The 26,478-nt window shown below is 44.0% G+C and overlaps 1 protein-coding gene across 2 annotated transcripts in view; it reads right to left on the bottom strand.

Annotated features, from left to right (window-relative positions):
* TIGIT (T cell immunoreceptor with Ig and ITIM domains) overlaps nt 1–22,200 on the bottom strand; it is a 30,865-nt gene extending 8,665 nt beyond the window's left edge. Inside the window, exons 1-3 of one of the 2 annotated variants that reach the window (XM_077479697.1) lie at nt 22,018–22,200; nt 15,344–15,673; nt 2,125–2,225 (exon numbers count right to left, since the gene is read on the bottom strand). In XM_077479697.1, coding sequence (XP_077335823.1) covers nt 2,125–2,225; nt 15,344–15,673; nt 22,018–22,078 — 492 coding nt within the window. In that variant the 5' untranslated portion in view covers nt 22,079–22,200. The remainder of the gene's footprint in view (nt 1–2,124; nt 2,226–15,343; nt 15,674–22,017) is intronic. The other variant, XM_077479699.1, reaches the window with a different exon arrangement.
* Nucleotides 22,201–26,478: the final 4,278 nt, after the last annotated feature.

Genomic DNA, 26,478 nt, shown 5'->3' with positions numbered 1-26,478 from the left:
TGGCTCCCAGTCCTCGCTCTAATTCAACCCAAAGGTGTTCTATCGGGTTGAGGTCAGGACTGTGTCTAGGCCAGTCAAGTTCCTCCACCCCAAACTCACTCATCCATGTCTTTATGGACCTTGCTTTGTGCACTGGTCCAAATCGTTTCATGGATGGGGATTATGGTGTGGGGTTGTTTTTCAGGGGTTGGTCTTGGCCCCTCAGTTTCAGTGAAAGGAACTCTTAAGGCATCTGCATAGCAAGACATTTTGGACAATTTCACGCTCCCAATTTTGTAGGAATAGTTTGGGGATGGCCCTTTCCTGTTCTAACATGACAACGCACCAGTGCACAAAGCAAGGTCCATAAAGACATGGATGAGCGAATTTAGGGTTGGAGGAAATTGACTGGCCTGCACAGAGTCCTGACCTCAACCCGATAGAACACCTTTGGGATGAATTATGCCGTGTACACACGGCCGGACTTTTCGACAGCAAAGGTCCGACAAAACGAATACGTCGGACAATTCGATCGTGTGTGGGCTTCATCGCACCTTTTCTGTTGAAAAATCTTACGGACTCAGAACATGTTTCAAATCTTTCCGATGGACTCGAGTCCGGTGGAAAAATCTGTTCGTCTGTATGCTAGTCCGATGGACGAAAACCGACGCTAATGCAGCTATTGGCTACTGGCTATGAACTTCCTTATTCTAGTCCGGTCGTACGTCATCACGGTCAAGTCCATCGGACTTTGGTGTGATTGTGTGTGGCCAAGTCCATTCGTTTGGAAAGGCCATCTGAACTCCACCGAAAGTCCGTCAGGAAGACCGTCAGACCTAGTCTGCCGGAAAGTCCGGTCGTGTGTACACGGCATTTAAGTGGAGACTGCAAAGCAGGCATTTTCGTCCAACATCAGTGCCTGACTTCACAAATAAACACACTCCTAAACATTGTGGACAGTCTTCCCAGAAGAGTTATAGCTGCAAAGGGTGGGCCAACTCATTAATGAACCTTACGGACTAAGACCGGGATGTCATTAAAGTTCATGTGCTTGTAAAGGCAGGTGTCCCAATACTTTTGGTAATATAGTGTATGTTCATTACACACTCTTGACCCCCTGGGCTATATACATTACACACCCCTGAACCTTGCACTCTATGTGCAACTCATTCCTGACCCCTGAACTAATACATTACACACTCCTGGTCCCTGCACTGTGTATGTTACCCACTTCTGACCCTTGCACTCTGTACATTAAATGCCACTGAACTAAGTATATCACCCACTCCTGCCCCCTGCACACCATACGATACATACTTCTGATGCATGCAGTCTGTACGTTTCCCACTTTTGTCTCCAGAACTACCCAGAGGACGTCACGCGTAGATGAGGAAATGTGTAGGGCGTGGCTTCCAGTGACGTCACTTCCGCTTCTTGGAGCAGATGTGGAACACAAACCAGCACTCCTAGTTTCGGTTTCCTTTGGCTCCTACTTCTAATTGTTGGTGTAAGTGTATTACTATTCTCAATGAGCTTGTCATAAAAAAAATACTACACTATATGAGGTTTCCTTCACTCTCTCTTAATGCTTGGAACATGGGGGCAATGCTGAGTACCCTTCAAGGAACGGAGGCATCCTATAGACTTTAAAGGGAAAGGAGCCAGTGACTTTTACTTAAAGGGACCAAGGGCCAACAATTACTACACGTTTGACACATCGATGGAAGGGCGCTATTTGACATCTTTCATTTTAAAAGCCAACATCTGGTGAGTGCGGTATTTTCTCTTAGGGGCAAAGAGGGCCCAACCCACGTCTATTATTTGGACTGATTGTCTTATGCATTACAGCACTTTATTTGCTTGCATTTTACATTGGATTTATGCCAATATTGTAGCGTTGTCTTCCCCCTAAATAAGGAGACTTATTCGCACTGTGCACACTGCCTCCTTTCTCTACTGGCCGATTGCAGGCTGGGGACGGGTAAGTGGGCTAGGGCCCTGGCCTCAGTCAGGTGGGGAGGCCCTGTCAGGTTTGGCACCCCATAAATACTAATGGTGACCCTTGCCTCGGAGGAGTAAAGCTTTATCTCCCTAGACTCATTCCCCAAAATCGATAAATGTGATGTTTATTCAATATTCTCTCACCTTGTGGCAGAAAATCGCCAGACCTCCAGCAGCCAGAAGAAGGATCCCACAAGGGAGGGCAGTCCAGGAATAATGTTCAAGTGTCCATGTAGAAACCTCTGCTGGTGAAAAATAAAATCGGTCCTTAAAGAGACCCTGACACCAACTTCAAAAATAGGAGGTTGAAGCAGAGAAAAGTCAAGTATTTTAAAAACATTTTCAGACCAGGCCTTTTCCTGACACCTTTTGTTTTCAAGTAAAAATCTGTATTTTTTTAAAATAACGTGGAACCCCCAAACATTTTATATATATATATATATATATATATATATATATATATATATATATATATATATATATACACATACATACACACACATTGTGTAGTATTGAACATGTCACCAATTTTATAGAAAGGTGCTATTGACATTAAATTTTCATTACGTCGGTAACAACTCATACAATCCATACATACAAAGACACCAAAACAAAGAGGTTCGAAAATTAAGTTCTGTGTAATAAAATGGAATGACACATGCGGAAAAAGTATTGAACACGCTAACTGAAATATATTTAATACTTGATACAAGATCCTTTGTTGGTAATGACGGCTTCAAGACGCCTCCTGTATGGAGAAACGAGTCCCATGCGTTGCTCGGGTGTGATTTTGGCCCATTCTTCCATGCAGTCTTCAAATCTTGAAGGCTCCGTGGGCCTCTTTTATGAACTCAGATCTTTAGTTCTTTCCATAGATTTTTTATTTGATTCAGCTGATTGGCTGGGACATTTTAGCAGCTTTACTTTCTTTTTTTGAAACCAATTGAGAGTTTCCTTGGCTTTGTGTTTGGGATGATGGTCTTGCTGAAATGTCCGCCCTCGTTTCATCTTCATCATCCTGGTAGATGGCAGCAGACTTTTTATCAGGAATGTCTTGGTACATTTTTTTTCCATTCATCCTTCCTTCAATGATATGAAGTTTGCTGAAAAACAGCCCCACACCATGATGTTCCCACCTCCAAACCTCACTGTTGGTATGGGGGGTGTTTTTTGGGGTGATTTGCCATTTGACCTCCAAACATGGTGTGTATTATGGCATCCAGAGAGTTCAATTTTGGTCTCATCTGACCAGACTATATTCTCCCAGTGTTTGTCTAAATTTTAAACAAGCTTTAACATGCTTTTTCTTCAGCAATGGAGTCTAGTGTGGTGAGTGTGCATATAGGACATGACGGTTGAGTGCATTAATTATTGCTTTCTTTGAAGCAATTGTACCTTCTAATTCCAGGTACTTCTGAAGCTCTCCACAAGTGTTCCTTGGTTCTCGGACAACTCTTCTGATAATTCTTTTCACCCCTGGTCATGGCCAGTTTATGGTGAAATTATGTTCTTTCTACTTCCAGATTATGACCCTAACAGTGCTCACTGGAACATTTAGAAGTTTGGAAATCCTTCTGTAACCAATGCCATCACTATGTTTTGCAACAATAAGTTTGCGAAGATCTTGAGAGAGCTCTTTGCTTTTACCCATCATGAGATGTTTCTTGTGTGACACCTTGGTAATGAAACACCTTTTTATCGACCATCAGTTGAGACAGAACCAGCTGATATTAATTTGCCCTGACAAGGGGCAGGATTGCTTTCTAATTACTGATAGATTTCAGCTGGTGTCTTGGCTTTTCCATGCCTGTTTGTACCTCCCTTTCTTCATGTGTTCAATACTTTTTCCCTGTATCACATTTTATTATACATAACTTCATTTCTGAACGTATTTGTTTTGGTGTCTTTGTATGTATGGATTGTATGGGTTGACGTGTTCAATACTTATTTTACCCGCTGTGTGTGTATATGTGTGTGTGTGTATATATATATATACAGTTGTGCTCATAAGTTTACAGAAGTTTTAGAATTTATGATTTCTTGAGAATATGAATGATAACACAAAAAAAATTTTTCACTCATGGTTAGTGTTTGGCTGAAGCCATTTATTATCAATCAACTATGTTTACTCTGTTTAAATCATAACAGAAACTACCCAAATGACCCTGATCAAAAGTTTACATACCCTGGTGATTTTGGCCTGATAACATGCACAAAAGTTGATACAAAGAGGTTTGAAGGGCTATTAAAGGTAACCATCCTCACCTGTGATCTGTTTGCTTGTAATTAGTGTGTGTGTATAAAAGGTCAATGAGTTTCTGGACTCCTGACAGACCCTTGCATCTTTCATCCAGTGATGCACTGATGTTTCTGGATTCTGAGTCATGGGGAAAGCAAAAGAATTGTCAAAGGATCTGCGGGAAAAGGTAGCTGAACTGTATAAAACAGGAAAGGGATATAAAAAGATATCCAAGGAATTGAGAATGCCAATCAGCAGTGTTCAAACTCTAATCAAGAAGTGGAAAATGAGGGGTTCTGTTGAAGCCAAACTACAGTCAGGTAGACCAACTAAAATTTCAGCCACAACTGCCAGGAAAATTGTTTGGGATGCAAAGAAAAACCCACAAATAACTTCAGATGAAATACAGGACTCTCTGAAAACACGTGGTGTGGCTGTTTCAAGATGCACAATAAGGAGGCACTTGAAGAAAGATGGGCTGCATGGTCGAGTCGCCAGAAGAAAACAATTACTACACAAATGCCACAAAGTATCCCACTTACAATACGCCAAACAGCACAGAGACAAGCTTCAAACCTTCTGCCACAAAGTCATTTGGAGTGATGAGACCAAAATTGAGCTTTTTGGCCACAACTATAAAAACTACATTTGGAGAGGAGTCAACAAGGCCTATGATGAAAGGTCCACCATTCCTACTGTGAAACACGGAGGTGGATCTCTGATGTTTTGGGGATGTGTGAGCTACAAAAGGCACAGGAAATGTGGTCAAAATTGATGGCACTAAATGTGGTATGTTATCACAAAAAATACTGGAAGAACATTTGCCAGGAAGCTGCACATGGTACGTACTTGGACATTCCAACATGGTAATGATCCAAAACACAAGGCCTAGTGGACCTGTCATTGGCTACAGCAGAATAAAGTGAAGGTTCTGGAGGGACCATCTCAGTCTCCTGACCTCATTATCATTGAGCCACACTGGGGAGATCTCAAATGTGCAGTTCGTGCAAGACAACCCAAGAATTTACAGGAACTGGAGGCTTTTTTCCAAGAGGAATGGGCAGCTTTACCATCTGAGAAGATAAAGAGCCTCATCCACAAATACCAAAAACACTTCAAGCTGTCATTGATGGTAAAGGGGGCAATACACGGTATTAAGAACTGGGGTGTGTAAACTTTTGATCGGGGTCATTTGGGTAGTTTCTGTTGTGATTATGATTTAAAAAGAGTAAACACAGTTGATTGATAATAAATGGCTTCAGCCAAACACTGACCATGAGTGAAAGAAAAGTTTTTGGGTTACCATTCATATTCTCTAAAAAATGACCAAGAAATCATAAATTCTGCCAGGGTATGTAAACTTATGAGCACAACCGCATATATTTTAGCAGAGAGAGCCCTGGAGAATAAAATGGTGGATTTTGCATTTTTTTATGCCACGTGGTATTTGCGCTGGGGTTTTTCAAACGCAATTTTTTGGGAAAAAATACACTTTAAAAAATGTTAAAACCCCACCAACGGTGGCGAGCTGGATCCGGAGGGTAGAGGACATTAGTAAAATGGAAGACCTGGTGCTCACGGTGAGACACCAACAGAAAAAATATAAAAAGACATGGGCACTTTGGCACCATTTAATTTTCTCTTCGGAGGGCACCACCCTTAGAACTTCTTGATGAGGTCAATTCCCCAGTTAACGCAGAATCCTGGGCCATCCTGAATCAACCAGAGCCCTTCAATCTCCTTCCATCCCTACAACCCAACCCGTATCCCCCCCCCCCCTCCTTAGTTTCCTCTTCTTCCTTTCCCTTATGTGTTATCTCGCCTTCCTCCGACACCCCCACCCCCCCCCCACCCGTCTTGGGCAGTGAGGTTTTGCCTGGGTGGGGTGATCGAGGGATGGAGGAGGCAGAGGATGACTGAGGCTTTTCTTCATCTACCAGACAAATGGAAGAGGAACAGTGCCCGTCCATAGGGGGCTTCCGGTTCCAAGTAGAAATGTAAAAAGTGCTCTGAAAAAGACAAATGGAAGAGGAACGGCGCCTTCTAAGTGCAGTAAAACGGTAAGTTTTAATACATTTTTTAAAATCAATACACTCACAAAAGTGGTTCATAGATGGGCATTGTAATAATTTCAGCCTCCGCTAGTCGCCGTCGGAGAGGAGAGGCCATCAGCTGTAAATCCGGCAAAGGGATAGGTGATGTGGATGGTCCCAGGCCCGGAAACACCGCTGGATACAATGTTTCCGGTGGTCATGGAATGCAAACACTAGGCGCCAGCGTTCGGGACATGCGTGTCCCTTCTTCAGGCTTTAGTTAAAGCCTGAAGAAGGGACACGCAAGTCCCGAACGCAAGCTCCTCCCCGCTAACCCGGAAGTGACGCCCGGAAGTGACGCCGTTCCCCACCAGCGCTGGTGCCTAGTGTTGTAGCGCTCCATGACCACCGGAAACATCGCATCCAGCGGTATTTCCGGGCCTGGGACCATCCACATCACCTACCCCTCTGCCGGATTCACAGCGAATGGCCTCTCCTCTCCGACAGCGACTAGCGGATGCTGAAATTTTTACAATGCACATCTATGAACCACTTTTGTGAGTGTATTGATTTTTAACATTTTATTAAAACTTTACCGTTTTACTGCACTTAGAAGGCGCCGTTCCTCTTCCATTTGTCTTTTTCAGAGCACTTTTTACATTTCTACTTGGAACCGGAAGCCCCCTATGGACAGCTTCTTTTTAATTATTTTAACTATTTTAATTATTTTACCTGATTCTTCATGGACATTACTGACTGTAACAACCCATTGTGGTCATTAACCACTTTCAGACCGGACCAATTTGCTGGTCAAAGACCAGACCACTTTTTGCGATTCGGCACTGCGTCGCTTTAACTGACAATTGCGCGGTCGTGCGACGTGGCTCCCAAACAAAATTGACGTCCTTTTTTTCCCACAAATAGAGCTTTCTTTTGGTGGTATGATCACCCCTGCGGTTTTTATTTTTTGCGCTATAAACAAAAATAGAGCGACAATTTTGAAAAAAACGCATTATTTTTTACTTTTTGTTATAATAAATATCCCCCAAAAATACATAAAAAAACATTTTTTCCCTCAGTTTAGGCCGATACGTATTCTTCTACATATTTTTGGTAAAAAAAAACGCAATAAGCGATTATTGATTGGTTTGCGCAAAAGTTATAGCGTTTACAAAATAGGGATAGTTTTATAGCATTTTTATTAATAATTTTTTATTATTTTTTTTTTTACTAGTAATGGCAGTGATCAGCGATTTTTATTGTGACTGCGACATTGTGGGGGACCCATCGGACATTTTTGACACATTTTTGGGACCATTGTCATTTATACAGTAATCACTGCTATATAAATGCACTGATTCCTGTGTAAATGACACTGGCAGTGAAAGGGTTAACCAGTGGGTGGCAGTGTAGGGGTTAAGTGTTCCTAGGGGTGTGTTACTAACTGTGGGGGGGTTGGGCTTTCATTTAGTGTACACTGATCTCTGCTCCAATCAACATGGAGCAGAGATCAGCGTCACTAGTTGCTAGGCAGAATGGAGAAATGTTGTTTACACAGCATTTGCTCTATTCGGCCGCTCCGTGAGACGATCGCGGGGATGCCCGCGGCGATCGAGTCCGCGGGTCCCGCGACCGGACTCACGGGGGTCCCGACCAGCGCGGGAGCGCGCCGCCGGCGGCGCGCTCCCGATGGCAGGGCGGCATCGAATATTGGACGTACCTGTACGCCAATATGCCTGCCCGTGCCATTCTGTCGACGTACATCGTCGTGCGCTGGTCGGGAAGTGGTTAATACTATTTATACTCTATGTTCATTCCCATTCAACACTATATGAGTTTGTTTATTAGTCACATTCAGGATTTTCTGATGTGGGGGGGGCTTCAGCCTCTCAACGGTTAGTTGGGAAGTATTTGTCACTTGACATATATCATGTGGAGTTGATTATGTTCCTTCCCTTAAATCCCCAGTTGTTTATAATATATGTATTGTATTGTATTGTATTGTATTGTATTGTCTAAGTCCATGTTGGGCATTTCTAAATAAATACAATTTATATTTGAAAAAAAAAAAAATGTTAATGCACACAAACACAATATCATATCTATTTTTCCGTAAAATATAAAACATATTGCTATGTGGAATAAATAGATACCTAACATGTCACGCTTTAAAATTGCTTACACTCTTAAAATGGCAACAAACTACGTCGCCATAGGAAACGCTTTAAAAACCTTTACAGGTTACCGGTTTCGAGTGACAGAGGCGGTCTGGTGATAGAATTATTGCTCTGACGTTCACAGCGATACCTCACATGTGTGGTGCGATTTATCATTTACGTATGTGTGTGGGACCAACATGTGTGTTCGCCTTTGTGTGCAATCACGGGGGGGGGGGCGCTTAAAAAAAATTTACATTGTTTTATAGTTACATTGTTAACTGTTTTTTTTTTTTTTTTTTATTCACCAGTTTTATTACTGTCACAAGGGATGCCAACAATAGTTTCTGGTATTATGTCCGCAGTCTCTGACCATCTCCTGGAGTATTTCTGCAGTCTCTGGCTGTCTCCTATAGTACAGTGCCTTGAAAAAGTATTCATACCCCTTGAAATTTTCCACATTTTGTCATGTATGTTACAACCAAAAACGTCAATGCATTTTATTGGGATTTTATGTGATAGACCAACACAAAGTGGCACCATAATTGTGAAGTGGAAGGAAAATTATAAATTTCTTCCGCATGTTTGTTGTGTCCCCCACATGGCTTCTCGAAAACTCCAAACAGGACTTCTTATGGCTTTCTTTCACCAATGTCTTTCTTTTTGCCACTCTTCCATAAAGGGCAGATTTGTTGAGTGCATGACTAATAGTTGTCCTGTGGAGAGATTCTCCCACCTGAGCTGTGGATCTCTGCAGCTCCCCCAGAGTTACCATGGGGCTCTTGGCTCTTCTCTGATGAATGTTCTCCTTGCCCGGCCGGTCAGTTTAGGTGGACGGCCATGTCTTGGTAGGTTTCCAGTTGTGCCATAGTCTTTCTATTTTCGGATGATGGATTGAACAGAGCTCTGTGAGATGTTCAAAGCTTGGGAGATTTTTTTTATAACCTAACCCTGCTTTACACTTCTCCACAACTTTATCCCTGACCTGTCTGGTGTGTTCCTTGGCCTTCATGATGTTGTTTGTTCACTAAGGTTCTCTAACACCGTGGTCATCAACCCTGTCCTCAGGGCCCAATAACAGGCCAGGTTTTATGTTTTACCTTGAGGAGATGCAGACTAGAATACTGCAATCACTGAGCAGCAAATTATATCACCTGTGATGTATTTCATGTATTTTTTCTGCCAAGAAAAAAAATGTGTTTGTTTTCGTTTTTTTAGTTTTTCGGGTCATTCGTTATAATCGCAATTAGTAAATTCATACATTCACACATTCGTAAATTTGTAAATTCGTAAATTTGTAAATTGTTTAAATTTGTAAATTAGAAAATTCTGAAATTTAGAAATTCAAAATGAGAAAACCCGAAAATCAGAAAATCTGAATAGTAACTAACTATTAACTATTCATACATTCGTAAATGAGTAAATTGGGAAATTTGTAAATTCGGAAATCTGAAATAATACTTAACTAATACTAACTTAACTATTACTAGCTATTAAATTATAGATATTGTAATTTATTTCAAATTTGGCTGTTAGTGAACATAACGAATACGAATTTATCCGAAGTTATGAATTATCCTAAATAACGAATGCCGCATCGAAACAAATGGAACGGAACAAATAAATAAAATAAAGAAAAAGTTTTTATTATTATTAATGCATTACGTTCCATTCGTTTGGATACGACATGCGTTATTTCGAATAATTCGTAACTTCGGATAAATTTGTATTTTTTACGTTCACTAACAGCCAAATTTGAAAGGAAATTACAATACCTATAATTTAATAGTTAGTAATAGTTAAGTATTAAAGAATTTACAAATTTCTGAATTTACTAATTTAAGAATTTACGAATGTACGAATTTACAAATGTGCAAATGTACGAACTTACAAATTTTCAAATATTCTAATTTACGAATACTCTGAAAAATTTGTTAACTGGGTTTTCGTTAATTCAAATATTTCCGAATGAACGAATTTGTCGAAATCTGTTAAAAAACGGATTAGGAATGAAACAAATTGCACGTGTCTCGTATTTCAGTCATTTTGCAAACCTGGCCTGTTAGTGGGCCCTGAGGACAGGGTTGATGACCACTGCTCTAACAAACCTCTGAGGGCTTCACAGAACAGCTATATTTATACTGAGATTAAATTACACACAGGGGGACTCTATTTACGAATTAGGTGACTTCTGAAGGCAATTGGTTCCCCTAAGTTTTAGTTAGGGGGTGTCAGAGTAAAGGGGGCTGAATACAAATGTACCCCCCACACTTTTCACATATTTGTTTGTAAAAAAAATTGAAAACACATTTATAATTTTCCTTCCACTTCACAATTGTGTGCCACTTTGTGTTGGTCTATCACATAAAATCCCAATATAATACATTTAAGTTTTTGGGTTTAACATTACAAAATGTGGGAAATTCCAAGGGTATAAATACTTTTTCAAAACACTGTAGTGCATCTGCAATCTCTGACCATCTCCTGTATAGGGATGAGCTTCGTGTTCGAGTCGAACGTACGTTCGACTCGAACATTGGCTGTTCGTGCGTTCGGCGAATTCCGAACGTTTTGGCCGTTCGCGTCAAAATTCGAGTGACGCGCGCGCGGACCACAATGCACTGCGTTGGCGCAGTGCATTGCTGCCCGATGATTGGCCAAGCATGCACTGTGACCCCGCATGCTTGGCCAATCGCAGCGCCGGCAGCGAGGAGAGCCATGATTGGCCACAGGCATCCTGCCTGTGGCCAATCATAGCTCAGGCTGTGTAGTGCACGCCCCACACTATATAAGGCCGCCTTTAAGGCGGCCTCCTGTAGTGTGTTACTTTGCATCTGAAGCAGTGGGTGTTCAGTGTACCTTCAACACAGTACACACCAATCGTTTTTGGCTGATTTCCTATCTTGCTGTTGTGTAGTGGTTGTTGTCTGTGCCCTGACTGCAGTATACACCACTATATTCACCTCACCTATATAGCTAGTGATCTAGCTTTAACCACTTAACAACTGCCCATTGCCGATTAACGGCTTCAGGGCGGTTGTTTAACTCAGAGAGGCCGTTAATTAACGGCCTCCCAGAATTCTGCTCTCGCGTGCCCCCTGGGGCGCGCACTCGAGAGCATCCGTGACCGCCGGGTCCACAGGACCCGGCGCATCACGGATCACGGTAAACGGCCGCTCATAGTGGCCGTTTACCACGTGATTGCTCCGTCAAATGACGGAGTGATCACTTGGAAACAAACCGGCGTCATGTTATGACGCCTGTTCCTCCCTCCCCTTTCTGTACCGATCGGTACAGCGGAGGGGAAAGAGATCGGTGTCAGCAGCGATGTGGGCTGCATCTGCAGTGCCCACATCGCTGCTCACCGAATTTAACCCCTCAATTCCCTGCCAATACTCTGCAATACCAGTGCATACTCTGCAGTACCCCGCCATTACTCTGCAGTACCCCGCCATTACTCTGCAGTGCAGTACCCTGCCATTACTCTGCAGTACCCCGCCATTACTCTGCAGTACTCCACCATTACTCTGCAGTACCCTGCCATTACTCTGCAGTACCCCCATTACTCTGCAGTACCCCGCCATTACTCTGCAGTGCAGTACCCTGCCATTACTCTGCAGTGCAGTACCCTGCCATTACTCTGCAGTACCCTGCATTACTCTGCAGTACCCCCCATTACTCTGCAGTAACCCCCATTACTCTGCAGTACCCCTCAATACTCTGCAGTACCCGCCATTACTCTGCAGTACCCGCCATTACTCTGCAGTACCCACAATACTCTGCAGTACCCTGCCATTACTCTGTAGTACCCCTCAATACTCTGAAGTACCCTGCTATTACTCTGTAGTACCCCGCCAATACTCTGTAATACCCTGCCATAAATTGCCATACCCAGCCATACTCAGAGATACCCAGCCATACTCGGTGATACCCTGAAATACCCAGCCATAGACGCCCCCCACCCCTCACCGCCCTCCGGTGCTTCTACCAACTCGCCAGTACCATCAAAGCCAGAATCTTTTTTTTATTTTTTATTTCAGGCTTCCCAGCCTAGAGGTGAGATGTGGGCTCATATTGACCCCCAGATTTCACTGTAAAGAGGACCTGTCACCCCATATTCCTATTACAAGGGATGTTTACATTTCTTGTAATAGGAATAAAAGTGATCAAAAATATATTTTTGCGGAAAAAAATGTCAAACTAAAATAAATAAAGTAAAATGAACAATAAAAAAATAAAAGAAAAATTAAAGCGCCCATGTCCCCATGTGCTCGCATGTGCCACACATGTGAGGTATTGCCGAGAATGTTAGAGCGAGAGCAATAATTCTAGTCCTAGACCTCCTCTGCAACTCAAAACATGTAACCAGTAAAAAAAAAAAATTAAAGCGTCGCCTATGGGGATTTTTTAAGTAGCGACGTTTGGCGCCATTCCACGGGCATGTGCAATTTTGAAGAGTGACATGTTTGATATCTATTTACTCAGCATAACTTCATCTTTCACTTTATGCAAACATTGGGCTAACAAGTGGTTAATAATAGAGCTTGCAGTCAGTAGTGTTAGGAGATAGTGCGTGCTGTCTGCGTGCTCTGTACCCAGTACATACCGCTATAATATAGGGCAGGCCCCTACTTTCAAACATCCAACTTACAAACATCTCCTACTTGCAAACGCAAGGAGACAGCAGCAAGTGAGATGAAAAAAGATGGACGACAAAACAAATTATACAGGGGTGATAACCCTTCACTATGTTTTCCAAAAAGCTTAAAGATAGTTTTTTTGACTGGAGCTACACTTTAAAAATGTACCGGTTGAAAATGACAAACAGATTCAACTTAACACAACAAACCTACACAGTCCCTGTCTTGTTTGCACCGCCTGTATACTGCTGTTCTGAGTATATAGGGCCTGGGGGCCACACGCATTTCCTTTGTTTAATATGGGTACGGGGTTCCCCTTAATATCCGTACAAGACCCAAATAGGCTGGTAATGGGCAGGGAGGGCTACCCATGCCATGTTTCTCAATGATTTTCAACCATATTGCAGGAACCAGATATAACATTAAAACCGCAAGCAGTTTTAAATGGTGTTATTTCCGTTTAATGTCATTTTGTGCAGGGACTGTTCTAAACACGGGAAACACGTGGCACTTCACAGGCATACTACAGACACCCCCCAGGCACCATATTTAAAGGAATATTTCACCTTTTTTTTTTCACTTTAATCGTCATTAAAATCAGTGCTCCCGCCAAAACGGCAGTTTTTAAAACTTTTTTTGCAGTGACCCATGTCCCCTGAGGCAGGAGGCAGGTCCCCAAACCCTTTTTAGGACACTATCTTGCATATTAGCCGTTAAAATTAGCACTTTCCATTTCGAACGTTCGAGTCCCATAGACTTCAATGGGGTTCTAACGTTCGCACCGAACGCGGGGGTCGTTCGCAAGTTCTGGTGCGAACCGAACCGGGGGGTGTTCGGCTCATCCCTACTCCTGTAGTATGTTTGCAGTCTCTGACCATCTCATGTAGTATGTCTACAGTCTCTGACCATCTCATGTAGTATGTCTACAGTCTCTGACCATCTCATGTAGTATGTCTACAGTCTCTAGTAGTATGTCTACAGTCTCTGACCATCTCATGTAGTATGTCTACAGTCTCTGGTAGTATGTTTGCAGTCTCTGACCATCTCATGTAGTATGTCTACAGTCTCTGACCATCTCATGTAGTATGTCTACAGTCTCTGACCATCTCATGTAGTATGTCTACAGTCTCTAGTAGTATGTCTACAGTCTCTGACCATCTCCTGTAGTATGTCTACAGTCTCTGGTAGTATGTTTGCAATCTCTGACCATCTCATGTAGTATGTCTACAGTCTCTGGTAGTATGTTTGCAGTCTCTGACCATCTCATGTAGTATGTCTACAGTCTCTGACCATCTCATGTAGTATGTCTACAGTCACTGACCATCTCATGTAGTATGTCTACAGTCTCTGGTAGTATGTCTACAGTCTCTGACCATCTCATGTAGTATGTCTACAGTCTCTGGTAGTATGTTTGCTGTCTCTGACCATCTCCTGTAGTATGTCTACAGTCTCTGGTAGTATGTTTGCAGTCCCTGACCATCTCATGTAGTATGTCTACAGTCTCTGGTAGTATGTTTGCAGTCTCTGACCATCTCCTGTAGTATGTCTACAGTCTCTGGTAGTATGTTTGCAGTCTCTGAACATCTCATGTAGTATGTCTACAGTCTCTGGTAGTATGTTTGCAGTCTCTGAACATCTCATGTAGTATGTCTACAGTCTCTGGTAGTATGTTTGCAGTCTCTGACCATCTCCTGTAGTATGTCTACAGTCTCTGGTAGTATGTTTGCAGTCTCTGAACATCTCATGTAGTATGTCTACAGTCTCTGGTAGTATGTTTGCAGTCTCTGAACATCTCATGTAGTATGTCTACAGTCTCTGGTAGTATGTTTGCAGTCTCTGAACATCTCATGTAGTATGTCTACAGTCTCTGGTAGTATGTTTGCAGTCTCTGAACATCTCATGTAGTATGTCTACAGTCTCTGACCATCTCATGTAGTATGTCTACAGTCTCTGGTAGTATGTTTGCAGTCTCTGACCATCTCCTGTAGTATGTCTACAATCTCTGGTAGTATGTTTGCAGTCTCTGAACATCTTATGTAGTATGTCTACAGTCTCTGGTAGTATGTTTTCAGTCTCTGAACATCTCATGTAGTATGTCTACAGTCTCTGGTAGTATGTTTGCAGTCTCTGACCATCTCATGTAGTATGTCTACAGTCTCTGGTAGTATGTTTGCAGTCTCTGAACATCTCATGTAGTATGTCTACAGTCTCTAGTAGTATGTTTGCAGTCTCTGGCCATCTCCTGTGGCAGTACATCTACCTTATAATTTGACCCCCCCAGTGTCTAGAACTTACTTATAACCTCCAGGTAAATCCTTCCTGTGAATTTTCCATGCGGGAAAGTGTTGAAGACGCAGCAGTAGAAGCCGGTGTCACTGCTGTTTACGTTGGAGATTTGGATTCCATAATCCTCGGCCAAGGACACCCGTTCTGTGAATCTTCCCACCACGGCACCTTTGGTTGTGTAGCCGTTTATGTGGGATGCGATGTGCACGTCATTGCAGAGGTTCCAGTTCACTTGGGTGACTTTGGTGTCCTGTACCAGGAGCTGACACTTCAGAGTGACGTCCCCTCCTATGGTAACGGTGAGGTTGTGGGCTTTCACAGAGGTTCCCGATGAGGACCCTGGGGGGGGGGAAGGGTCAAACAAAAATCACAGTCAATGAGGGTATTGGGGGTTATGTGACAATTCTTATCGCCACCGTGTTCCTGCGTTAGGAAGTCATAGTGTGGTTACATACAGTGCGTCTGTAAAGTATTCACGGTGCTTCACTTTTTCCACATGTTACAGCCTTATTCCAAAATGGGTTAAATTCATTATTTTCCTCAAAGTTCTATAAACAACCCCCATAATGACAACGTGAAAGAAGTTTGTTTAAAATCTTTGCAAATGTATTAAACATAAAAAAATGAAAAAAATCCCATGTACAGAAGTAGTCACAACCTTTGCCACGACACTGAAAGTTGAGCTCAGGGGCCTCCTGTTTTCACTGATCATCCTTGAGATGTTTCTACAACCTGCTTGGAGTCCACCTGTGGTAAATTCAGGTGATTGGACATGATTTGGACATATAAAGGTCCCACAGTTAACAGTGCATGTCAGAGCGCAAACCAAGCCATGAAGTGCCCGGGTGGAGTAAGATGGCCGCTGTTCCCAGGTCTGGAGCCGGGATCTGTCTCTACAGGTACCCCTTAGGAGCAGGGGAGTGCCAGTGTCCACACTTTAGGCAGTCGTGTGACAGTCTGGGCAGCTCCAGCAGCTGAGGAAGGGGGTGCACTGTGGCTAGGGATGATTTCTGGCCCGGTGTCTGGGTGGAGCAAGATGGCCGCTGCTCCCAGGTCTGGAGCCGGGATCTGTCTCTCCAGGTACCCCTTAGGAGTAGGGAAGTGCCAGTGTCCACACTGGGTGTGACAGTCTGGGCAGCTCCAGCGGCTGAGGAAGGGGGTGCACGGTTGGAAAGGGCCCCTCGCAGGCTGTGGCATTATGAAAGCTGCCATCTTTACAAACATGTAGGACACTCTTTTAGTTGGGAAAATCCAGGAGGCGGAGTTTGTCACCTTCCTCTTTGAAAGTTTCCATTTTACACACTTGCCGACCAGCCGCCTCAGTTTTACTGCGGCAGAATGGCGTGGCTGGGCGAAACAACGTTATGTTACGTCGCTTCGCCCTGTGGCCACTAGGGGTGCGCGCGCCCGCTGCTCGCCCCCGGAGCCGATGTGAGTGCCCAGAGGGCGCAATGACTGCTGGGCTTACGCGATCGCTCGTGACATGGCGAGAACCAGGATCTGTGTGTGTGTAAACACACAGATCCCGGTTCTCTAAAGGGGAGAAGAGACTGATTGAGTACAAAGTATGAACAACAATCTGTCATCTCCTCTAGACAGTCCCCTCCCCCCTTCAGTTAGAACACACACTAGGGAACACAATTAACCCCTTGATCCCCCCTAGTGTTAACCCCTTCGCTGCCAGCAGTTTTTACAGTAATCAGAGCATTTTTATAGCACTGATCGCTGTATAAATGCTAATGGTCCCAAAAATGTGTCAAAAGTGTCCAATGTGCCCGCCATAATGTCGCAGTCGCGATAAAAATCGCAGATCGCAGCCATTACTATTAAAAAAATAATAATAATACAAAATGCTGTAAATCTATCCCCTATTTTGTAGACGCTATAACTTTTGCGCAAATCAATCAATATACGCTTATTGTGATTTTTATTACCAAAAATATGTAGAAGAATACATATCGGCCTAAACTGAGAAGAAAAAACGGGGATATTTATTATAGCAAAAAGTATAAAATAATGTGTTTTTTTTTTCTAAATTGTCGTTCTTTTTTTGTTTATAGCACACACAAAAAACCGCAGAGGTAAACAAATACCACCAAAAGAAAGCTCTGTTTGTGGGGGGAAAAAGTCAGTAAATTTTGTTTGGGTGAAATGTCGCACGACCGCGCAATTGTCAGTTAAAGCGACGCAGTGCCGAATCCCAAAAATGGCCCGGTCATTCAGCAGCCAAATCTTCCGGGGCTGAAGCAGTTAAATTTTGTTTACTTGTCAGCTACCAAGTCTGAGCAAAGGGAAATTTTGGTGCCAAAACCGAAAATTACAGTACTTAAAAAAATATATATTTTTATATATAATTGTATTATATTCAACTTTTTCGTTAATATTATGAATTTAAATAAATATGGATTTATTGTCGGCCATTATCCGCATCTTTTTCTTTATTGGCAAAATGCTGAAAACACCATTTTCGGTCGATATTTTTCGGCCGCCGTAATCTCAGTGCATCTTTAGAGCCAAAACATCCCTGACAGGTCACAGTATAATTTTTCAGAAAAAGCTCAATTAGTAAAAAGGTGTCCTTGAGCTGCAGTCTGTTCACATTGTCTAGGGCAGTGATGGCGAACCTTGGCACCCCAGATGTTTTGGAACTACATTTCCCATGATGCTCATACACTCTGCAGTGTAGTTGAGCATCATGGGAAATGTAGTTCCAAAACATCTGGGGTGCCAAGGTTCGCCATCACTGGCCTAGGGTGAGATGCTGTCATCTGTCTGCTGCAAGCAGAGGGAAGAATTTCCTCAGTCTCCTCTCCTGGTGATCAAAATGCAACATTGTAACTATCCTCTCCTCTCCCAGTGATTAGACTGCAACATTGTAACTATCCTCTCCTCTCCCGGTGATCAAACTGCAACATTGTAACTATCCTCTCCTCTCCCGGTGATCAAACTGCAACATTGTAACTATCCTCTCCTCTCCCGGTGATCAGACTGCAACATTGTAACTATCCTCTCCTCTCCCGGTGATCAGACTGCAACATTGTAACTATCCTCTCCTCTCCTGGTGATCAGACTGCAACATTGTAACTATCCTCTCCTCTCCCGGTGATCAGACTGCAACATTGTAACTATCCTCTCCTCTCCCGGTGATCAGACTGCAACATTGTAACTATCCTCTCCTCTCCCAGTGATTAGACTGCAACATTGTAACTATCCTCTCCTCTCCTGGTGATCAGACTGCAACATTGTAACTATCCTCTCCTCTCCCAGTGATTAGACTGCAACATTGTAACTATCCTCTCCTCTCCCGGTGATCAGACTGCAACATTGTAACTATCCTCTCCTCTCCCGGTGATCAAACTGCAACATTGTAACTATCCTCTCCTCTCCCGGTGATCAAACTGCAACATTGTAACTATCCTCTCCTCTCCCGGTGATCAGACTGCAACATTGTAACTATCCTCTCCTCTCCTGGTGATCAGACTGCAACATTGTAACTATCCTCTCCTCTCCTGGTGATCAGACTGCAACATTGTAACTATCCTCTCCTCTCCTGGTGATCAGACTGCAACATTGTAACTATCCTCTCCTCTCCCGGTGATCAGACTGCAACATTGTAACTATCCTCTCCTCTCCCGGTGATCAGACTGCAACATTGTAACTATCCTCTCCTCTCCCGGTGATCAGACTGCAACATTGTAACTATCCTCTCCTCTCCCGGTGATCAGACTGCAACATTGTAACTATCCTCTCCTCTCCCAGTGATTAGACTGCAACATTGTAACTATCCTCTCCTCTCCTGGTGATCAGACTGCAACATTGTAACTATCCTCTCCTCTCCTGGTGATCAGACTGCAACATTGTAACTATCCTCTCCTCTCCCAGTGATTAGACTGCAACATTGTAACTATCCTCTCCTCTCCCAGTGATTAGACTGCAACATTGTAACTATCCTCTCCTCTCCTGGTGATCAGACTGCAACATTGTAACTATCCTCTCCTCTCCTGGTGATCAGACTGCAACATTGTAACTATCCTCTCCTCTCCTGGTGATCAGACTGCAACATTGTAACTATCCTCTCCTCTCCTGGTGATCAGACTGCAACATTGTAACTATCCTCTCCTCTCCTGGTGATCAGACTGCAACATTGTAACTATCCTCTCCTCTCCTGGTGATCAGACTGCAACATTGTAACTATCCTCTCCTCTCCCGGTGATCAGACTGCAACATTGTAACTATCCTCTCCTCTCCCGGTGATCAAACTGCAACATTGTAACTATCCTCTCCTCTCCCGGTGATCAGACTGCAACATTGTAACTATCCTCTCCTCTCCCGGTGATCAGACTGCAACATTGTAACTATCCTCTCCTCTCCCGGTGATCAGACTGCAACATTGTAACTATCCTCTCCTCTCCTGGTGATCAGACTGCAACATTGTAACTATCCTCTCCTCTCCTGGTGATCAGACTGCAACATTGTAACTATCCTCTCCTCTCCCGGTGATCAGACTGCAACATTGTAACTATCCTCTCCTCTCCCGGTGATCAAACTGCAACATTGTAACTATCCTCTCCTCTCCCGGTGATCAGACTGCAACATTGTAACTATCCTCTCCTCTCCCGGTGATCAAACTGCAACATTGTAACTATCCTCTCCTCTCCCGGTGATCAGACTGCAACATTGTAACTATCCTCTCCTCTCCTGGTGATCAGACTGCAACATTGTAACTATCCTCTCCTCTCCCGGTGATCAGACTGCAACATTGTAACTATCCTCTCCTCTCCTGGTGATCAGACTGCAACATTGTAACTAGCAAGTTAAGGAATTGTTGGGTGGGGGAGTACTGTGATCTCTGTGAGAGGTAAAAAAAAATAACCAAGTGTTACACTGACACATTACCCAATTACAGGTCTGCTTTGGGGGGCTGAGTGGTGTCTGCTATGAGCTAGAGTGCATTGAAAAAAAAAAAGTATTCATACCCATTGATTGCATTTGAAAAATGGAAAGAGTATGGCACAACTGAAAAGCTACCAAGACATGGCCGTCCACCTAAACTGACCAGCCCGGGCAAGGAGAGCACTCATCAGAGAAGCAGCCAAGAGGTCCATGGTAACTTTGGAGGAGCTGCAGAGATCCACAGCTCAGGTGGGAGAATCTGTCCACAGGACAACTATCAGTCGTGTTCTCCACAAATCTGACCTTTATGGAAGAGTGACAAGAAGAAAGACATGGTGAAAGAAAGACATAAGAAGTACATTTTCAGTTTGTGAGAAGCCATGTGCGGGACACAGGAGACATGTGGAAGAAGGTGCTCTAGTCAGATGAGACCAAAACTGAACATTTTGGCCTAAAAACAAAATATGATGTTTGGTGGAAAACTAACACTGTACATCACCCTGAACACACCATCCCCACCGTGAAACATGGTGGTGGCAGCGTCATGTTGTGGGGATGGTTTTCTTCAGCAGGGACAGGGAAGCTGGTCAGAGTTGATGGGAAGATGGATGGAGCGAAATACAGGGCAATTTTAGAAGAAATCCTGTTAAGCCCCAAACACACTACCAGTTTTTCTGCTGAGTTTTTCCTTCAGATTTACCAAAACCAGGGGCGGACTGACCATTGGGCCACTCGGGCACTGCCCGAGGGCCCAATGCCACTAGGGGGCCCCATCAGGGTTGCCAGCCTCAGCAAAAGCAGGGACAGTATGTAAAAATTTGTGTTTTTTTTTTACATCTGTCTCTGAAATGTCCCTTACCGACATCCTTTTGGTCTAAAAATCCAGAGATTATAGCTGCCCCACCTCTAGTCTCCAGTACATTCTCAGCCGATAGAAACATGTCTGTGTATACTGTGTGATTGTATACTGTGTGTGTGTTTGTGTGGCCCCATAATCTCTGATTGCCTAGGGGCCCCATAATCTCCTATTGCCCAGGGGCCCCATGAGTTGTTAGTCCGCCCCTGACCAAAACCATATAATATGAGGTCAAACCTTAGGAGTTTCAATTTGTATGCAATCAGGCAGGCCCTTGTACTACATGGATTTGGTAAATCTGAAGGAAAAACTCAGCAGAAAAACTGATAGTGTGTATGGGGCTTTAGAGTCTGCAAAAGACTTGAGACAGGGGCGGAGGTTCACCTTCCAGCAGGACAACGACCCGAAACATACAGCCAGAGCTACAATGGAATGGTTTAGATCAAAGCATATTCATGTGTTAGAATGGCCCAGTCACAGTCCAGACCTAAATCCAATTGAAAATCTGCAGCAAGACTTGAAAATTGCTCTCCATCCAATCTGACAGAGCTTGAGATATTTTACAAAGAAGAATGGGCAAAAATGTCCCTCTCTAGATTTGCAAAGCTGGTGGAGACATCCCCAAAAAGAATTTTAGCTGTAATTGCAGTGAAAGGCGGTTCTACAAAGTATTGACTCCGGGGGGCGCCATACAAATGCCTCCCCACACTTTTCACATATTTATTTGTAAAAGATTTTGAAAACTATTTATCATTTTCCTTCCACTTCACAATTATGTGCCACTTTGTTTTGTTCTATCACATAAAATCCCAATAAAATACATTAAAGTTTTTGGTTGTAACATGACAAAATGTGGAAAATGTCAAGGGGTATGAATACTTTTTCAAGGCACTGTAGGCCACCAATAAGAATAAAATGTAACTAAGTGACTTACCTGGTAGGTGGAGAAGGGAACAAATCCCAAGGAGGGAGATGAATGGTCCGGGGGCACTCATAATGACATGGTGAAGGGGGGGTCACATTAAAGGCTCTTCATCTGGTACAGATCCATCCACTGATCATCAGACGTGAGAGCGGCTGTGTCTCAGCTGTCCAACTCTTGGCTTAAAGGAAACAAAATAAACCACAAGACAGAGAGAGGGGGCGAGAGAAGAGCGACTAGACTCCGTACAGCAGAAGAGCGATCCTTAAAGGGACAGAGACAAAACTGACACAACTCTTCATCAACTTTTCTTTGTTATATTTCTAAATCACATTTATGAATAATTATTAATGGGCACATCAGGTGCACAGATCAAGGAATTCAACACAGGGATGGTGGGCTGTGCCCACCTTGTAATGGGCACAGCAGGTGTGCAGACCCGGAACGCAGCACAGGGATGGTGGGAGCCCCTCATAATGGGCACAGCAGGAGTACAGAACCAGGAACTCAGCACAGGGTAGACATGTGTGATTTGTTTCGTACGAATCTCAAATTCGTACGAATTTTGGGAGGATCCGAAATACGAATTGCCGTGCGTCCGAATTCTGTACGGAATACAAATTTTTGTTTACGAGTTTCGGATCAGTTGTCGTCGAATCAGCATAGCACAGGGATGGTGGGAGCCCCTTATAATAAGCAGCCCCAGGAGGAAGTCAGCACAGCACAGGGATGGTGGGAGTCCCTCATAATGAGCACAGCAGAGGTACAGCCCCAGGAGGAAGTCAGCACAGCACAGGGATGGTGGGAGCCCCTCATAATAAGCAGCCCCAGGAGGAAGTCAGTACAGCACAGGGATGGTGGGGGCCCTCATAATAAGCAGCCCCAGGAGGAGCAGGCACAAACTGGACCAGCAGTGCATGGCAGACAATCCGCTTTTCTCTTTCTCATCTAATGAAACTTCGTATTTCGGATAGGAAATTCTTCAACGGATTTTCGTATTTAGGATAAAAACCAAACTTCCATCAGCATCGACTGTCATATTGAGGTATATTTTTGCCTTTAAATTCATCGTAACTAACGTCGTTCATACAAATTAACAAACCTAACGGAATTTCATACGAAACGAAACGGAATTTCAGATACGAAGTACGAATTAATTTTATTACGAATCGTAACGGAACAGAACAAAACAAATTTATTGACGGCGCCCATGTCTAGCACAGGGATGGTGAGAACCCCTCATAATGGGCATAACAGGTTTACAGACCCAGGAACTCAGCACAGGGATGGTGAGAACCCCTCATAATGGGCATAACAGGTTTACAGACCCAGGAACTCAGCACAGGGATGGTGGGAACCCCTCATAATGGGCACAGCAGGTGTACAGACCCCTGAACTCAGCACAGGGATGGTGAGAACCCCTCATAATGGGCAGAGCAGGTTTACCCGAACTCAGCACAGGGATGGTGGGGAAACTGCCATTCTGCTCCTTGACAGTGAGGTTGCTAGTTCCTTAGCTCCTGTGCTTCCAGAGACCAGGAGCTAGAGTAGCTTCTCTGCCCCCAGGAGAGATGCTGGATCCTGGGGAGAACCCTAGCGGGGGCTCACTGCGTAGGCCTCAGCCTGTGGAAGATTCTGGGCCTGGCCCAAGGAAAGACGAGTCCCTGTCGGCCTTTAGACAGAGGATTGTTGAAACACTGAACCAGATTGAGAAGGAAGAAGAGAAATTGTTAGCTGAATTTAAAAAGAAAAAACATATTTGTGCCAAGGTGTTCAGTTAGCAAAGACCGGCTCTGAGGCCTGAGCTGAAAGACTTGGAACAAGCTCTGCGGAAGCAGAAAGAACTGGTGAGTTCTTTGAAGGAGAGTAGTGGAGCTTTTAAATAAAAGTACAAAAATTAAGAACGTTTTAGCCAAATGAGAAAAGGAGCCGCTTCCGGCACTGAGGGTGGCCCAACCAGTGAGGAGATGCAGGTACAGACAGAGTCAGCAGAGAGTGAGAAAGTGGGCCCAGAGGATGAGCCCAGCTCTTCAACACCTCAGACATCTGCTGAGCCCTCAATGGCGGAGGCCCGGCTGTTGTAGTGAGATCAGAGAATGGAAGCCCTGCCCACATGCCTCTAAATGTATGTAGTGAGTTTGGCTGCCCAGGTATGTCCTTGCACCCATAAAATGCCTGACTGCTTAAACCCTGAGCTGTGTTATTCAACTGTCAAGCTGTGCATTGCTGAAAGTTCTCTGACCATCACCTGTAGCATGTCCGCAGTCTCTGATTGTCTCCTGCAGTATGTCCGCAGTCTCTGATTGTCTCCTGCAGTATGTCCACGGTCTCTGATTGTCTCCTGTAGTATGTCCGCGGTCTCTGATTGTCTCCTGCAGTATGTCCGCACTCTCTGATTGTCTCCTGCAGTATGTCCGCAGTCTCTGATTGTCTCCTGCAGTATGTCTGCAGTCTCTGATTGTCTCCTGCAGTATGTCCGCAGTCTCTGATTGTCTCCTGCAGTATGTCCGCAGTCTCTGATTGTCTCCTGCAGTATGTCCGCAGTCTTTTATTGTCTTTTGCAGTATGTCTGCAGTCTCTGATTGTCTCCTGCTGTATGTCCGCAGTCGCTTATTGTCTCCTGCAGTATGTTCGCAGTCTCTGATTGTCTCCTGCTGTATGTCCACAGTTTCTTATTGTCTCCTGCAGTATGTCCGCAGTCTCTGATTGTCTCCTGTAGTATGTCCCCAGTCTTTGGTAATCTCCTGCAGTATGTCCGCAGTCTCTGATTGTCTCCTGTAGTATGTCCCCAGTAAGTGGTAATGATGTGCATTAACCTCTAGCAACCAATCGGCAAGCAGAAATTATGTGTTGTAACCTCTAGCAACCAGCCAGCGAGCAGTAAGGATAGGCTGTAACCTCTGGCAAACAATTGCAATCACTGCGTGATCTTCTGTAGTAAACTGATTTTGAGTCTGCCTGCTATTTTTTGTATGTGTCAAAATGGAGGGGGGGCCCTAAGAAAATGTTTGCCCAGGGCCCAATCAAAATTAAAGACGACCCTGCTTCTGTGTCTATGTCTTCTAAAATTGCAGAGGCAACAAGAGGTGCTGAGGCAGGTGCATCAAGTGCAGTGCCAGTACCCCTCTCCCGACACTGCAGGGTTTCTATTGAGGATCATGGGGTGAAGAGGAGTGGGGAAAATGGTGAAGAGGCTGGTCTGGTGGTAGATAAGGGAAGGGGTAGGGGGGTGAACGGGAGGATAGGTGTGGGGAGGCTGTTGATTCTGGTTTGTCTAAGGATGATATGGAGTGGTTGGAAGATAGGAGGAGGGGCAAAAGAAGGAAAAAAAGGGGTTCAGTTACCTAATCTTAAAGTTTTGCCTTTAGAAAATAAGTTTGGGGTCCTGTCAGATGATGATGACGATGAATGGGACTCGTTCAGTTCAGCGTCATCTGTGGATGATGAGTGCCAGGGTGCAATGAAGCGTGCTGGTTCTCCAGGGAGAGGGAGTAGTCAGGCTAAGAAACGGTTACCTCAACTACCCTAATGGCAGTTCCCACTCTGTTAAAAGTGGCAACCATTAATGTTGCCAGCTTAAGATCAGTAAGCGCTCGTCATATGGCCTTATTTTTGCTCAGCGAGTTTTGATGATGACATTTTGTTTTTGCAAGAGAACCATCTGAGTAGTCTGGCCAATATACATCTGGCAAAGGAGTGGAGATGTGGCCCCTCATTTTGGTCTCTTGAGGCCGAGCCTTACAGCGGGGTTGCAGTCCTTTTTTCTGGTATGGTAACGTGCTGACGAGTAATTGAGGTAGAGATTGGGAGATGCATGGCCTTGGATGTCTCTGTGAAGGGGCAGGACTTGCGCCTGATTAACATCTATGGTCCCCAGACGAAGTGGAACAGGAAATGCCTTTTTTACAAAGATTAAGCCTTTTCTTTTTACAGCCCAGCAGGTTATCTTTGGAGGTGATTTCAACACCATTACTAGGTCTAAAGACAGGAGAGGTTTCAGAGATAAGCTGGGCTATGACAGGCTTCCTCTCAGGGGTCAAGTGCTGGGGAAAAAAGTGTGGGAACTCTCACCCAAGATCCACTCCCCCACCAAAAAAAATAAAAATAAATAAAGGTACGCTCATATGCATATATATTTCACAGACAATACAGTACATTTATTGTAAAGTGCCAGTTTACAAATACAAAATAACTTAACTTGTCAAACAGAATAATCAACACAATGGGTGATGATCTTACCCTCGCAGGGAATTTCTAACACAAATACACCCTGTTCCAAATTCAAATACAGCAAATTAGAAAATATCACACAAACTGGAATAACGTTGCCCTTGCCGTGCAAGATTATCGGCAACGGATCAAAAAACTTACGGATCGGATCATTCCTTGGATCTGAGTCACAGATCGGATCTTTTTTCGGATCAGCAAATAATAATTGAATTTGCAAAAACCTGTGAAAAATGTCACCACCAT

The sequence above is a fragment of the Lithobates pipiens genome, unplaced genomic scaffold, assembly GCF_037356315.1.
Source record: "Lithobates pipiens isolate NorthernLeopardFrog02 unplaced genomic scaffold, aLitPip1_a1.2 Scaffold_16, whole genome shotgun sequence".
Taxonomy (NCBI): Eukaryota; Metazoa; Chordata; class Amphibia; order Anura; family Ranidae; genus Lithobates; species Lithobates pipiens.
Note: the sequence above shows the minus strand (reverse complement) of the source record. Positions and strands in the feature narration are given on the sequence as shown.